This window comes from Morone saxatilis, unplaced genomic scaffold (assembly GCF_004916995.1).
Source record: "Morone saxatilis isolate NCDOM2014 unplaced genomic scaffold, NCSU_SB_2.0 Contig6, whole genome shotgun sequence".
In the NCBI taxonomy this organism is placed as follows: domain Eukaryota; kingdom Metazoa; phylum Chordata; class Actinopteri; family Moronidae; genus Morone; species Morone saxatilis.
Window position 1 is genome coordinate 5,467,469 of NW_023340206.1, and position 17,176 is coordinate 5,484,644.

General features: G+C 39.8%; 1 protein-coding gene across 1 annotated transcript in view; it reads left to right on the forward strand.

Annotated features, from left to right (window-relative positions):
* Window positions 1-15,775: 15,775 nt before the first annotated feature.
* The window catches only part of LOC118339970 (gamma-aminobutyric acid receptor subunit gamma-3-like), a 54,984-nt gene continuing 53,583 nt past the window's right edge, over window positions 15,776-17,176 (forward strand). Inside the window, exon 1 of the mRNA XM_035677805.1 lies at window positions 15,776-15,793. Within this exon, the coding sequence (XP_035533698.1) occupies window positions 15,791-15,793 (3 nt within the window). The 5' untranslated portion in view covers window positions 15,776-15,790. The remainder of the gene's footprint in view (window positions 15,794-17,176) is intronic.

The window sequence follows — 17,176 nt, forward strand, 5'->3', positions numbered from 1 at the left end:
TGGTTCTCAACCAGGGGTCAGGAAACATTTTCAGGGTCGCCAAATAGTATAACAGTGATGTCACCCCTTTAGAGACGTTCAACAGATGAGACAAGAACTCAAAAACATTATAAACTATAGGCAATATACCCTTTTATAGATGATAAAATGATAAAGTAGTAGTATGATAAAGTATTTCTATCTATAATTGTGCTTTTAGGTCTTGGGTTGACTGTTGACTGTGAAGGTGCCGTTATTTCAATAAATCTAAAATAATGAATTAGTCATTGCTGTGTCCGTGGGCAACGCGGTGGTCTTCTTGTGTGAGTTTAGTAGCTTTCATGTGTTACGCATGAGGGGTGGGTCGGGAACACCAATCTGATTATTCTGGGGGGTCGCAACTCTAAAAGGTTGAGAACCACTGAAATAAAATGTTACATAAATCAGGTTATGAATGATATATGAACAAACCCATTCTGTAAAAACCTTCAGAATATAGTTAGGAATGAAACTGGAAAGTTTGGTGTATGTAAGTGCTACTCAAGTGGAGATGTCTGAAAAAAGCTCAGTCTGAGAAAACAGCCTTTAAGGAAATGTAGTGTAAAATGTAATACTTGTTGCTAGACACTACAGGTGAATAGGGCAAACATTTGAACTATTTATGAGATAAACTATCACCATAAAACTTCCAGACATTAAGAAAGTATTTTTTTTGTATTACAAGTTTTCAGAAATGTTACATTTAAAGGTCCAGTGTGTAATGATCTATTGTCAAAAATGGAATTTAATATTGATAGGTGTATTACCATATAATCACCTGAAAATAGGAATCGTTGTGTTTTGTTGTTTTCGTTGTGTTACCTTATGATGAGCCGTTTTTGTCTACAGTCGCCTTCTACGAGTCATGTTTCTACAGTAGCCCAGAAGGGACAAACCAAACACTGTCTGGAGATTTCCGTGGCCACCTTAGTTTCTCCTTCACGCTTGGAAGGGGAGGGTGAAGCGAGGGATTTGTAACTACACCACTAGATGCCACTAAACCCTACAGACTGGGCCTTTAAATATGCAAATGAGGCATGATCTAATGCTAACTTCTGGTGAAATGTAGTAGTAAATGTAGTAATGTAGTTTTCTTTCCGCTAGTCTCAAAGAAGACATGTTAAGGAAGAAAAATACTCTCAAATCTAAAAATTGACCACTGCATGAAAAAAATTATATCTTTTCTGTAGTGTCTCACCTTCAGGTTTCAACAGTTTTGCTCTCACAATGGACACTTAAAAGAAAAGGATAAAAATGCAGCAGAACCACAGATATTATAAACACCTGGAGCCTTCATTACCCATAATGCAACAAGTGTGTTTCAGTATACACGCAATACTCTGATTCAGAATACCCAACATGTTGTTTTGCTGCAGTGTAGATTGGTTTGCATCGAGTGTGTTAATAGTTTAAGGACGTTTCTCACTCATTTTCGGGTAGAATTTTCAAAGTCATGTAACTTGCCACAGTCACCTACCACTCAGTGCTTTAAAATGCAAAACTGAACATCTTTTATTCCCATAGAATCAAGCTAAAAACACTTCTCAGCCAATCACCTGCCACACTGACTTCCTGCACCAGTGACTGAGCTTCATATTTTAAAGCAAGCTTCAGATCAAATAGTGGATAGATGTTTCATGTTGATAGCATCGTGTCCTGTACTGTCATCTGCCAGCATGATACATTGCTTGTAGGACATTATGTTGCCATGGTGATGTCGGGCCTGTGTGTTGACGGGCATTGTGACTGTCATAATAACTCGCCCTTACAGCTAAGATGATCACATTATTTTTCGGAAAACTTAATTGCATTAATTAGAGAAATAAATCAGGATTATTAAAAAAGAAAACAACTTCTATACCTCCTTAATGCTTAAAAATGTGGAGCTACCTGCCAAGTGCACACAAGTATCCTGACAGAAATATTTGCAAATTAATGCCGTTTCCTGTGCTGTTTTTTAATAAACACACACACACACACACGCTGTCTGAGACTTTGACCAGAAATGTAGCTTCTCTTAAAATGTTAATTCATCTCCAAAGAGAAGTTGTGGAGCTTTCATTCCTTTAGCGTGCCAGGGTTAATGAGAAACCACAAAGGAATGGCCGAGCAATCGTGTAGAGCTTTAAAGCGGGTCTGATACCAAAGTGAAGTGCATTAGGTGGTAATAAGACCAAGCTGGGTCTGGATCATGGCTGACACATTTCCCATCCCTGTGAGCTCTAACCATTTAATCGATTTCCATCTGTCTCCCCCATGTCCACTCCACTCCAGCCAAAGCACCGGTGGTTAGCCAGGGATTTGGTTTGGGTTTTTTTTGGGAGGGTGGCGGGGGGTGGATAGATGGTGGATAGAGCTTCTGTGGAGGACTATTTTAATTGAGACTATTTTTTTTTTTTATTTGGCTTGTGCTTCTCTGGCGATGGTATTCTTTTCTGATTGCACTTTTATGGAAGATTGCCAACAAATGCCTAAAAAACACTTAAATAAATTACACATTGTTATATGTATTGATTTTAAATGAACCATACATCTAGTTACATTTGTAAGAATTCTTAAAACTGCAGTCGATCACGAATGTAACAAAATGTCCCTGCAGCCAGCAAACCAAACAGGAAATGGTTTTAATGTGAAAGGCTATCTCTCATGGCTTCCATCAGGGGCAGAAAGCCCTGGCCATGGTAATTCCCCCACGCTGTAAATGGACAGTTGACAATGCCAAATAAAAAGGTCCTTTGCACATCCTTGTGAAAATTAATGCATTTAGTTAATTATTTATTTATTATATTATTATTATATTATATTTTTCATTTAATTATGACACATTAAATGTGTACATAAAAAAGGCAATGATATGTATATAAACATATGCTTTGTTTTTTTGTTTTGATTTAGACATTTTATATCTTCCTTACAATTTTAGCTTACCTCATACAATCAGAACAAACAGGGTTATTACCTTCATTTTCTTGCCACTCCAGGGACTGCTAACTTCACTGGAGACAGATGTGACATCTTCTCTGAAAGTCTGAAACTGCCAAAATCTCATCCCCCACATTAGCTTGTTTGGTATCAGGCAGTTTCCATTGTTGTGACTGCACCAGGGGAGCAAAACAATGCATAATTCATTGTTTACCTGATGGACACAAAGTCTAATTAAATCTCCAGAATGTCTCCAGCTGTGAAGGGTATCTCTGATTTTTGTTTCCTTGGTTGAAGTGACAAAGTAGATTGTGGGAAACGTCACAATGCGAGTCAGCAAGGATTTGACTCTTTGTCAATCTTGTGCCGATCTAAGAATATAGTGTGTGAATGAAGCAGCTTGTACCCCCCCACCCCCCATCACCGAGATTATAGCATTAACCTCTGTCGTGGCAGACGTCCAACGGTTATTAGCATTATTATAAATTTATTCCATTGCAATTGTTAACACAGTATCCAGGGATTAGCCTAAGCCGTGCCCCAAAAGCTTCATATTTGCATCCATTTGCACCGTCATCTTCAACAGTGTGTGAACAAAGTCTTTAAGTCACTTTTAATGTCCACATATAGCTTGCGAATCACATTCACTTTCATTTCAGTCAATTAAAAAAGTAATTGATACAATAAATGGATGACATGCTACTCATTTAGCAGTGATAGCAGGTATAAGAGCTTGTTGTGATTGTTTCATTATTCTTTAAGTATTAGCGGAAATTGAATAGAGAGATAATTTATAAGACGCCCTCCTCATTGCGTACATAAATGTGTGTGTTTTGTGTGTAACAAGCATCCCCTAGCACCCCCCACCCATCCCCTATTTTGCTGAGTTATTGCTTGCCGTTAGCTGTGTGATTGCCTGGTGGCGATTCATAAGCAGTGAGACCTTTCCCTTTGCCTGGTTCTCATTAAACCTCAGAGGGAAGAGAAATGCCTCCCCATCCCAGATCTATTATATTGGATTCAGAGAGCTGAATACAATCTGCTACAGTACAGTATGTGCTCGCTCAGTCCCCCCCCCACCTACACGGACAAACCACAAATACACAAGCACCGTATACACACCTATACAGACGGTCAATATCTGTCTGATGGCAAAGTCTTTTCATTAAGACTTACATGACTTTTTTTTATGCGTCTGTGAAAAGAATATGAGTTTTTACCAAATCTTTGGCACACGTGATGTCATCTTTTATCTCTGTCCAATGAAATGAGCCAGACTAGTGCTTCTCATGTTTGCGAGCTCTGTCTAATAAAACACTCTGCTGGGTCACCCGGTGAAGCTGCACTCTTTAATTTAAATAATATTTGTTTATACAAGGGAGATTTGCTGAGCAAACGAGCGTCAGCAATACCCTGCTTCCAATTCATTCAAGTAGGTGTAGACATGACTAGCTGCTCAGTGTAGCCACGGGTTTGCTGGTTATTGAGCATTCCTTTGCTTCTACTTAATGTGGCTATAATCAATATTTTTATATTAACAATGTGTCAAATGACTGTGATAATATGAAAGAGGTTGCTTGTACTAATGAACAGAGAATGATCAACTGAATATGCAGCTCCATTCAGCTTCAAGTAGTACAGAGCCACAGTTATGAATAACTAGCTGGCAAACATATTAGTGGAGCATATAGCTGCTAAAAGCCAGATATATTCCTCAGGAGATCAACAACTGAGCTTTAATAGGGTGAATATTGAACTTTATCATCCCATCCATAAACACTACTCCAAATGAAAGATAACGTTTCTCCCTATAATATTCACCATGTCGAGGGGCTAAGGACAGAGGGGATTGAATATTGTATTGTTAAAAGCCCCTGAGGCAAATTGTTATTTGGGGGTATATAAATAAAAGCTGACTTGACTTTACTGGAGATGTCAACTTAAAAGGTGATTATAGATCTGTGTTGTCTTCACAGCTTGTTTATTATAGTTATTGCAGGTTTAAAGGAAAAAATTGACATTTTGGGAAATACGCTTATTTGCTTTCTTGCTGGGTGTTTCTTGAGAAGATTGATAACACCAAATATGAAGCTACTGCCAGGAGCCGGCTAACTTAACTTAGCATAAAGACTGGAAACAGAGAAATAGCTAACCTGGCTCTGTCCAAATGTAACCAAGTCCTTCTACTAGCACCTCTAAAGCTCACCAATTAACACGTCATGACAAAAATTTCCTTTTCATAAATTGTTTGTTTAATGCGTACAAAAATACAAGTGGAAAAATGCAAATTGTAGTTTTATAGTAGTTATGTGCTGTAATATTCAATATATCAGTAGCTGCCTCGAGTTTTTGCTGCTTGGAGTCATTAGAGAGCTTTAGGCAGATTTTTTTTACCTTTGGTCAACTGTTTCTCCCTGTTTCCAGTCTTTATGCTAAGCTAAGCTAACCAGCTGCTGGCTTTAGCTACATATTTAGAACATAGACATGAGAGTGATATCAATCTTTTCCTCTAACTCCGGCAAAAAGGGAACAAGCACACTTTTCCTTTAAGTATTTCTGACTTCACGCCATACTGTCAAGCTGTGTGTGCACACTCGATTTATAAAAATGACTGTAACTTAGGTTATGTGTCAAGACACTTAAATCAATAACTTACTGTGCCGGGTTAGGCACAGACAATATAGCGCCCCTCTATCAAGACGTCTACTGATTTCTCATTGCTGCGTAGCATCAAATTAATCAAATTAGGCAGCAGTCACATCCTATGTGTTTTCAGAAATATACATCATCTTAGACAACTTCATAAGAATTATAATTAGCTGCTCTGAGTCTACCGCAGGACCTGTGACGTCTGCCAGAGGCAGCGCTGTCAAGTGATACAGCTTTTCTGAGCGGAAGAGTTCAGCAGTAAACATCACCTGCATATGAAGGACTACAGTTTCCCAGTCGTTGGGTGACTGCAGCTGATGTCCCTCTCAGCAGTGCAGATGGCTCGCTGTTGATTGTCCTTGGAGTGAGTAGCTGCTCAAATGATACAGATGTGGGTCAAATAGCATTCGCGAATAATTTTTAGCCTCTTCCTGCTTGGGAGAACCAGATGGCTTCTGCCCCCCACATGCAGTATGCCGTTTTAGTTATTTAAACATTTCTTGGAGGCAGAAATAGTTTCATTGGTTGAGTTAAACCCCAGTGGGAAGAACCACAGAACTCTTGTTTTTTTCTGACAGTGTCAGAGAAATAATTTCTATTGTATACATTTTTCTACCTTACAGACAAGTTACATACATTATTTGGATATGGACAGATAATGTGCTCAAATTCAAACATCATCCACATTTTTACTGTATCACATTCGGCCTGTAATTTTTCCCCCTGTCTCACATGGTTGGCAAATCTTGACACAAATGTTACACTACTTCTCTAAATCTAAACACATCAGTTATTTCCTTTTCACTCATGTATTGCCATTAAATAACAGCAAGTTTATTTTGGTTGGTTTTGGGTTTAGTTATTTCCTGTTTTATTTTGAAATACTCCTCCTCCTGTGTCTTCTTTAACTTCGCTTCCTGTCTCTGCCTGTTTCCCCTTCAATTTTGATTGTCTGCCCTGCCCTAATTGGTTTTACCTGTCTAACCAGCCCCTCCTCACCAGTGCACTGAGTGTGTTCACTTGCCTCAGCTGTCAGTTCATCCTGCTTGATTAGTTCCCGTTTTGCCTTTAGGACCTGAACCTTTCTGTCTGCCTACCTGCACCCACCAGTAAGTTGTTTTTTCTCTGTCTGCATTTGAGTTCAACCCTGAGCCGTGAGACAGTAGTTAGTGGGTTCAGCAGCAGTTGAACACAAATAATCCTGCGGCCATATTCCAACTACTTGCCATTTGCCTATATAAGTTCATTATATATTTCTGCGGTCATTGCAAGGTTTATTTGGCGTGTCATGACATCCAGGGTGGGAGGAGCTGAAGTGCTGCCCCCTATTTTTTTTGGAGCATGTGGCCAGGAACTACTTAAAGGTACTGTGGGGTCAGCTGATAGGGAGAGTCATTTGTAAATCTCTAGGTTTACAAATCTGTGTGCTTGGTTTGTAAACTGCCTGTGATTTTGCAAACCAGGCACATGGATTTGCAATATGTGCCCACAGATTTGTAAACCGTACCCATGGGCACGCTGGGCTGTACCAGTAGGCCTATATGGGTTTTGGCCAGAGGACCTCACTGTTGTTGTGGTTTTAGCATTATATTGTTGTGGTTTAAGCAAATGTGGTATAATTTGTACACTGCTTACACATGATAAAGTGGTATAATAAGTTATGGATTTGAAAACAGTCAGTACAGATTTACACATGGTTCCTATGGTCTCATTGTTATAGTCATCATAAAAGTGGACTTGGATTGCAGTAGATTGTACAGGTGTACCTAATAAAGTGGCCACAAAGTGTACAAATTGTGCTTGACTGATTTTAGGTAAGTTAAAACATGATTGTTTGCATATTTTGTGCACAGCTAATAGCATACACACTTATGAAAAGTATAAATTGGTAGTGGACACAAAATAAATGCACACAAAATGTCTACCAGTCTAGATTTCTCACTCTGCTATAAATCACACTACAGATGTATTTGTGAAATAAATAGATACAGGTTGTAGCTTTACATTAAACCCCTAATATTTTGTATGCCCATACCATGCCAACATGCTAACAAATATTAAATAGAGAGGTGTGTAGATTTTCCTGACTGCAAATCTACAACTGTTTGGATGGTGTAAAACGGAGGGATGTGTCTGCCCACCTGTTTTGTCTACCTCGGTATCTCTATCTAATTGTCTCGTGGTTCTCAACCACAGTGAGAGAACCTTTGTGAAATGGAGTGAGCTGAGGTGTGCCCTGACATTTTGTTCAAATGTTAGGTAAATCAATTAATTATCTGACAAATGTGTTGGATCGATTTTATTAAAACTTTGTTTTGGAGAGCTCCTTATTTAAATCAGTCAAGTCCTTTTTAAGCTCTGTTTGTGTTTTCTGGCACTCCTCAACAGTTTTGACATTTTTCACTAATCAACAGAGTGTTTGTGTTTGTGTGTGTGTGTGTCTAGGAAATTTGTTGCTTTGCCAATGTGTGGTGCAGGCTGAGAACGGCTGGGAAAGACAGCAGAGAAAGGGAAAGTGGAGCTGGTGCAGTCACATGCATAAAGATTAGGTGCCACTGTGCCACTGTGCCACCCCCCTTCACTGCATATAGACCTATGAAATTTATAATAACTCAGCTTTGATACTGCATGCTGATTATTGTTGTTTTTTAATACAAAATTCATATTAAAAGAAATAATTTAAAATGTTGTTGCTATTTCCAAGCGTCCATACATTAAACTTGATGCCTGCATCAAAGATCACAGTTTTAAGGTCAGTTATTGGGCTCTAATCTTTTATTGTGCTGCATTTTGTAATCAACCAGTAATGTTTTCTACCTTAAGACTTAAAGAGGAGAACATCAGTCAACTCACTGCCAAGTTTGCACTTCAATCAATCTGTAATGCCAGAAAGGACATTTGGGAGCCTGCAGAAAAGGGGTCTGTGTGGCCTACTTGTGATTACCACTAGGTGGCTGACACTAGAGGGCTGACACAAATATTCCTGTTGTCATATTTACATCAGTAATGATCAACTTGGCTATCAATTACAACACTCACTGGTGTGTGCAGGCCTGCATCAGATGGCTACACAATCAAAAACAGAAGTATAGAAGTGCTTTTTTGTTCAGAAAAGTAGAGGCACGTAGTGGCCCCCGATCTGTGCCGGCTACCCTTTGGAACTGCTGTAAAGCTGCAACGTTGTTGTCGATGGTGTAGGCTACAAATGTGTTTCATTCAGTCTGTTCTGGCAGAGTTTAATCCAGCCCCAATCAAACACTATTAACAGTGATAACTAGTGGGAAGTCAGTGAGGGATCAGGTTCATGTTGCAGTACTAGCAACTATAAATGGATGGTGTAATGTCTCCTGTCACCCTTCCCAACACAATACTTATTTCCACACTATTGTCCAAGGATTGCACCATTGTTTAAAGGAGTAGTTCAACATTTTGGTGGATTTCTTTCTTGTGGAGGGTTAGAGGAGGAGATTGACGAACCTGGCTCTGTGCCGGGCAAAGTGGCCTCTTGTCACCATGAGGTTGCCAGGCACCCAGCGGAGACTTCAGGGGAAGTCACAGCATCCAGTCAAGAAACAGCCTCATATATGAAACACATGAAACCACAACATGATTGTGATTTTTACAGTTCAGTTTTTGCACGATTTTAACAAACGAGACATAATGTGCTAATTAGTGAGCTTTAGATCTAAATCCTGTCCTTGCTAACAAACAGGCATTTGGTTTAGTTTTTTAAACTAAATTGTAAAATGTAGTCCTATGTTCTATAAGAAATTTAATGTTTTTACATATGAAGCAAAGTAGGAATAGTTCTTGTGTTCTCTTTATAATGTAATCTGTACTAGAGAATTAGTTTAAAATGTATTGTTCTAGATAACTGTAGTGTACTTGCTTTAGTATATCAATAGTGATCTCTATTTTTTTTTTCTCCAAAAAATTACATTTTAAATGAATACAGTAACAATTTGTAATCCAGTGCGAATTACAATCTATGCAGTAGATTTAAATCCCTTCAGTTTAAATAAAACTGTAGGGAAAGAGACTGTATGCCTATCCCTGGCGGCAGCAGTAACAGCTTTTCCATGCAAAACCCAGACCAAAGGCAACGTGAGCTGCAGGGCTTTTACACACACTAACAAGGGAACGGAGAGGTCATGCATGATGTGATGTGTGATTGCTGTGGATGACATGGGCTGTACCAGTGCAGCAGAGTATGGAGTGATGGATTACAGTGTGTGCAGACTACACTCTTGTAGATCCATAAGAGACTTGAACTATGTGACCCATAACTGCAACTTAAAAGGATAACTGAACAGAGACTGTAGTTACGTGCAGACTGTATTTGTTCCACTGGAATAATCCAAATGAACCGTTAACAGGAAACAGAGTGATCTGACTTTTAAGGTTTCTGGACTAAAAAAAACAAACAAACACTTTATAGAGAACTTGCTTATCCTGAATGCATTAACATTTGCAGAAATATTTATTCCAAGAAAAGTTTATGTTGCATACTAGAGAAGATGCAATTCTAATCAAATATTTCATAGGAGTAATGGTTTTTTCTTACAGTACTACCCAAGAAATTAGAGAGCAATAACTACAGAAGCAGTGAAGCCGGTAAAAACATTTTAGGCTGGCCAGCAAACTGTAACAGACAGGTCACAATCACTTTACTGCATGTCTTTCAGGCTGATTTATAAAGCACTGTAGAACCCAAATACAGTTATACCTGAAACATTTGCAGACACTGCTCTCTGCTTTTCAGGGAATGCGAGGCAAAAACACACTTACAAACAAAATGTCTTCTTTTAGCCTTCTTTAGACAAAAATTTAAAGTTTAAGAAAATACATTGTGTTTTAACCACACAAAATTGCAGTTTTTTATATGCTGCGTTCACAGAAATTGTATTTTTATTATGTGGTCAAGCTGATGCCAAAAAGGTGGTTCTATTTTAAACAAATACATGCATTTTGGCTTTGTATGATAGAGTATTTCACAAAATATTTCCAGCACTGTGTCTTTGTCAAACAATGTTTCTCTGATGGACTCACCTGAGGCAAATGGCTAGAAGGCCTAAAGCACTATAGATGACATTTAGTAAAGAGGATGTCATTAATAATTTTACAGCACATTTATTTTGAAAGTGAGACTGAAGATTTGAGGCAAACCCTCAGGATAGCATCTGACAGCCCACTGAGGGCCTGCAGGACTCCCAGTGCAGCGCTTCTTGGACATATGGGAGTTGAATGGTCAGCTGGAATATGTATGTCTGCATATATGTGTGTGTATGTCTGTGTGTATGTGCCTGTTTGCCAGGGCTGACAATGCGTAATGCATTTGTCATGCCAACAAGGCCAAGCAGGCACAAAAACCCTTTCTTCTTAATCGAGGCCCACAGGGTAATGTGGTAATACAGATGGGGCCTGTCATGCTTTTCTGAAAAGCAAGATGAGGAGGAGGAGGAGGATGAGCAACATGAAGAGGTGGATGAGGGATTCATCTGGCCTCTGCGGGTGATGGTTTCTCTATTAGAGGTAGAAAATTGGGTTGATAGGTAGATGCAGGTAGGTGTTTTAGTTTCTTTCCACATTGATTAGAAGTTGGTTTCTTTTCAACTTATTTTTTTTCTCTTTTGAGAGATGAAAGAGAGCAAAATAAACAGAAGTATAAAAAAGGAAATAAACGGTACAGAAAAGGAGAAAATATGTCTTGAATATTCTCTTTTACAGCAGCGTCTTCATTACTTATGCACCATCCCACATGAATCTGCCATGCGTTATTTGGACATATGTCAGGTCGGCTCAGCTTTTGTGATGTGGTGTGCTTGTTCAGAGACTCACCCTCATTTCCAGGGAGGGCGGATAAAAGATTTAGGGGGGTTGGAAACACTGGACTGTAGTTATTTCCCTCTGTAATCCACTGGTATATAAATCTAACTGAAAAAAATTGCTCAGTAGAGCAAGCTGACTGTCTGTCTAAAATATGGAGATTCAGAGTGTCATCGTCTACCTTGGTTATTCACTGTGGTGTAAATTAAGGACAATTCCCTTCAGGTTGTCCCAGTTTCCAAATGCTGCAGACCTGCAAAGCTGTAACAGATCAGCTTTCACTGCACTCTTTCAATTTTCTCCATTTCCACTGTAAATGGGTCCCACAGGAGGGACAGTGGTTCGCACTGTCACCTAGGTTTCCTCAGGGTGTTTCCGCCCCATTTATCCAGAGCCATGCAGATGAGTTGGACTAGTCCACATTGCCCTAATGTGTGAATATTGTTTACCTCTGCCTGTCTTTGTCTGATGTTTGAGAGATGCTGAGTGGCCTGGGGTTTCCCAGTGCAGGCTAGAATACGCTTCAGCCCCTGGTTATCCTGACTGAACAATGAACCCGTCTTATGTAATTCTCCATAATTTGTACATTGTGATCATGTATTGTCCTGCGCGCCTTCGGTGCCAAGATTCCCCAGATGGACAATAACGATTGGATTCTGAGCCTGAATTTGGACTTGCTGCCCAATACTGCTGCCAGGCAGTACCCAGAAGAGGGTTAGAGATGCTATGCTATGACCAGATGATGCTAACAGGAAACCCTAATGTTAAAATTATTGAAAGCAGAAATCCACAGAAATACTCCTTCTGGGGGCAATGGTAGTGTGTCAAAATAATCCACCACAGAGACTTGGGTTCAGTTCCCAGTAGTGGCGCTTTCTGCGTGGTAGGGTGGTCAAATGAATCCAGCTAGCAGTGTTTGCGAATGGGAAGCCAGTGAGGGATTGGACCTTGTTGCTTCATTTTTAAGTTGGTTGGTACAAGCTCTCCAACCTCCATGACATGTGACGAGAAGGGACTGTGAGTAGACAGATATTTGTTTATGGCCTCTAACAATGACCAAGAACTAATATGAAGTCTGAGAAAACCAGAATCTACAGCCATGCTAACATGCACAGTGACATTGATAGTGATATTAACACTGATGGCTGATCGCTGATTATGATTCATCTTGCGGGGGACATGTCTGTACCAGAATTCACTAAATAAAGAGAAAGATATTTCAGTCTGGACCAAAGTGGTTAACCAACCATTTAACATTGCCATCCATCGGGCCACGCTACTAATGTGGCTAAAATGTTGAGACAGTATATCTTCTCTTTCAAGCCACAAAAAACTGTTGACCACCAGGTTCTTTGTATTAATATTACAGTATTGTTGCCTCATTTTATCAGCGTCGCACTGTTTTAAACTAGAGGCTGTATTTATGAATCAATAGAGATTTTAACCTAAAGATCACAATGAAGATATCTGTAGGCTGAACAACTAATTTCAGAAGTGTAACTGCATTGTTGTCCCTCATTGTCCAGTTGGTGGAGCAGAACATGCTGTTGGAAGGGAATCAACGCCTCCCAGCAGGCCTTCACTAACCGAAACTGCTTGCATCAGTAGCCCAGCACAGCGGGTCCCTGGGGACATAACACGCAGATGTGCACACATAAATACTTCAATTCTGCTACTCGTATTGACATCAATGAGCACATACAATGGCAATGCTGATAATTTAACAATATAGAAAGTCTTCAGTGCTAATGAACCATAAAGAGCATTTGAAATGAATGTAACATGGGTCATGGATTAATTTAGTAGCTCTTTCCCCAACATGTGACAGCTAACATGATTGGATACATGCAAAGAGCTTTAGATAACCAAATAGTAATAATAGATTCCAATTAAAGTACATTCTCTTCACAACTACACTGGGGTTTCATCAACATAAGGGAAGATTTACTTGAGAATATTTTTTCCCAGCTTCAGCCTCCTTTTAAATTCATTGTGCCACCGACATTCATACCTGAAAGCTGTTCTGTAAAACTACACTCTTCTGGTTTGGTAGAGAGCAGATGGACTAAGCAAGGTCAGGGGTTAAGCACACTGCTCAGAGGCACCTTTTCTTCAGGGAAGAAAGAGTATAAACAGCATAAGCATGAGCATAATTTTGTGGGTGTTTAAGGTTTTTTCCGCAATCTTGTATTACACTGAGGCTGCAGTGGTATTTAATAAGGCCAAGGCAGCAACACTTCACTGTAACGCTATGGAAACGGTAATATTTTAGTTGTACATTGCAGATAAAAGAGGAAGGAAGATGTGACTTGACTAAAGAATGGATCTGTAACCTCTGTGTGCATACAAACCCAGCACAACACTCCTTGAGTTAAAATTTTTTCACACCTCTTGGCAGAACTCAGCCAGGCTTCACGTCTGCCCATCACAATCCTGCAAAATAATAGGAAGTAACTAAAACACTAACTCGCAGGGGTAGACGTACAAGAGCTCTCACACATGCACTGTGCTTAACCTCATAATGGTTGCTGTATCCAAAACAGCTCAACCTGCATTACACCATTGTCTGAACGAGGCTCTGCGGTTGTTGTGTTCAGAAGCAGCCTGAAGAATGAAGAATTGTGTTTCTGTGTGCGAGACCGAATGTGTATGGGTGTCTTAGTCAATCACAGAAGTGAATAGCTGCACTTATAGGCTGCAGTGTCCTGTGGTGTAAAGAGTAAGAGAGAGAGAAATGGTGCATGGGAGGAATTTTCAAGCTTGCTTCAATGGAGCCTGTGATATCGTGAAACAGATTAACGATATTAGATGGTATTAAATTTGCGAACCCATTAAAGGGTAGGTTTACATTTTTCAAGCCTGTCTTAAAGGAGATTCAGTTCAGGTTTTTTTTATTTTGAAGTGGGGTTGTATGAGGTACTCAAACCCAGTCTGAGAAGCAGATGGGAGTACCGCCACAGAAGCTAAGTAATGTACTGCTGTAGACGGGGTCAGCAAAAAAAACAATGTATTTTAGCCATCTCAACAAATCTATCAGTTTAAGTGTACGCTATATTTAGAATATTTTTACCACTTTACTTTGCCATCAGACAGCTCTTTCCAGCAGGGAACAGAAGCCACTATATTGCTCCCTTCAAAGCCACCAGACTCCTTTTGACAAAAACAGTAATTTTACCCCCCAGAACATGAGAGTTGCCTTGATCGGTTAGCTCGTGTTTATTGTGAACTCATATAAACTACAGAAATGACAGAAAGGAGTAAAAAGATGCCAGGCATAACTTAAGTTAGACTGTCATTCTCAGGCTGAGCTATATCAGTGTACTGAAGAGAGAGAAGGGGAAACAAAATGGTGGAAAGCCAGGCTCATTAAGTTAACTCACAGGAAGTCATTAGCAAAAGGCTAAGACCACGAGCCAACAGCTGCAAAGTCCCTCATTCTATCATTTTGTAAAGCATCTCTTTTTAAGAAAATGAACGAGAACATAGGCAGTAGCACTTTGATGTGTGAGGTTCCCTTTAAAGCCACTAATGTCAACCTTATGGTGGCACTAGAGAAAATGTCAGGGGATCACCAAAGCCAGTAGGGGATCATGAATGTCAGCACTGGACCAAAGTGGTGGATCGACCATCACACACTGACGTTGCCATCTGTAAAGTTATGCTGCTAGTGTGGCTAAAAATGATCTTAAGTAAGGTAGTTACTCGTGTTAATCATCACCTGAGAGGTTTGAGCGTGTGTGTGTCTGTGTGGGGGTGTGTTACTTAGGGATTTAAACGAGGTAGTGAGAAGTCTTATTTTTTTTCCTTCTGTTTTACAGTAATGAGACAAAGAAACGCATTTAGGTCTGGTATCATTCCACATTTCTGATGCTCCAGTTTTTGCTTCCTAGAACCAAGCCAGAGTGTTGTTGCCAAGCAAAAACTAGCCAAGATCCTTACATACTGACTGGAAATGCTATTAATTGCCATGGTAACGCAGTAACTGCTCCAGGAAGCACGGTGGAGCTTTTCTGATTTCAAAAGTGGATCTTTCCTCTGTGGATGGATAGATGGATGGCTCTGCCTTCATCAAAAGGGAAATAGACTTGTTTTATCTGTCAAGGTGACACTGAGTGATGATAACCGTTGTTTTAAACTAGATTATAAATTTGATTTGGCCGCGGACACACATGCAGGGCTCAGTCACACATAACTGCGGGATGAAAACACTGACAAATGACAAAGAAGAATGATTGCATGTATAAATCTCACGTGTACCACCTACAATATGTGCAGCTATCACTCACTCTTCTTCCTTCTGGCTCTTGCAGTGAAACCGACAGTCATCGATGTGGGCATATATGTCAACAGCATCGGGCCTGTGTCATCCATCGATATGGTGAGTTAAAGTGTTTCTCTCTCTCCCTTTCTCCCCCAAGTCCCACACACACATTTGTCCATTGTCCGACATTAGCATCATCGTACATGAGTGCTGCCATCGCTCACGCTGTATTTGGAGGTCGTGTGGGCCACCGCAGCTGTTTCTGTGGCGAAGGAAGCCAGGAAAGACAGGTGTGGACGCTTTGTTCACGTCCCGTGGATCAGCTCGGATTAAGCAGATGAGTGAGTTTAAAAACCCAGATGAGTAATAGAAAATCTGCTATGAAAGCTATCGAGTTAGACAGCAGTGTCTCTATGGAGGGAGAATACCACCTCCTCAGCACAACAAAGTCTTATTTTCTTCCAGTTTTTCTGCTTTTTTTTTTAGCTTTATTTAGTAACTGGATCCTTTGCACCAGCATGGTAATTCCCATAACAAAGTTTGACTAGAAGGAAAAAATGGTTTTGGAAAGACTCCAGGACATGGATCAATGCATATTTCATTATGGGAGGCCTGATCAGATGCCATAAAACATGAAATGCAGAAAGTGAAAGCTTGATGAGCTGTAATGAGAAAATAGCTACTTTTCAGACAACTAAAAGCATAAGCAGTCTGTTGTTTGGCCTTGAATGGAGTACGGCAGCCTAAATGGATGCAGCCATTAATTTTTCTGCTTGAAAATTCTCTCTCAAAACATCACAAATGTATTGCTTTGCAAATATTAAATGAGCTTGACGTGATAGCGTTTTATCTCTGAACTTACCAGATCGCCAGATGTTGAGTTGTGACGGTTGCCTTGGCAACTTTAAATATTCCAGATATAAAAGCAATTTAGATTTTTTTTGTCTTTTTTTTTTTTTACTGTCAGCACTACCCTGCAACTTATATTATTCAAGACAGCATCTGCTCATTCCAAATTAAATTAAAAGAATAATATATTATTCCATGGACTAATGTGCTGCACTGAATGTCATTTTATTTCATTTCATTTTTGGGGACTTTTTTATTGCCTTTAATTGATAGAGACAGCTGGAGGTAGACAGGAAAGGGGGGCAGAGAGACAGGGGACAACACGCAGCAAAGGGCCGCAGGCCGGACTCGAACCCCGGGCCGCTGCAGCAAGGACTTAGCCTCGGTACATGGGATGCCAGCTCTACCAACTTAGCTAACCAGGCGCCCTATGTTTGGCATTTTAAATGAGTGCAACTGTACACAATTGTCCCACATTAAGAGGGATAATTCAGCCTAGTGCCATAGTCTGATAGACTGTAGTAGTTCCATACAACTCAGCTCAAGCAAGTAAATTGCTTTTACATAGGCATCTTTTTCCATAGCATTATACAATAAACCAATTTATAATTTGCAATCTAAATTAACTTTTTTTTTTTGAAAAAAATAATA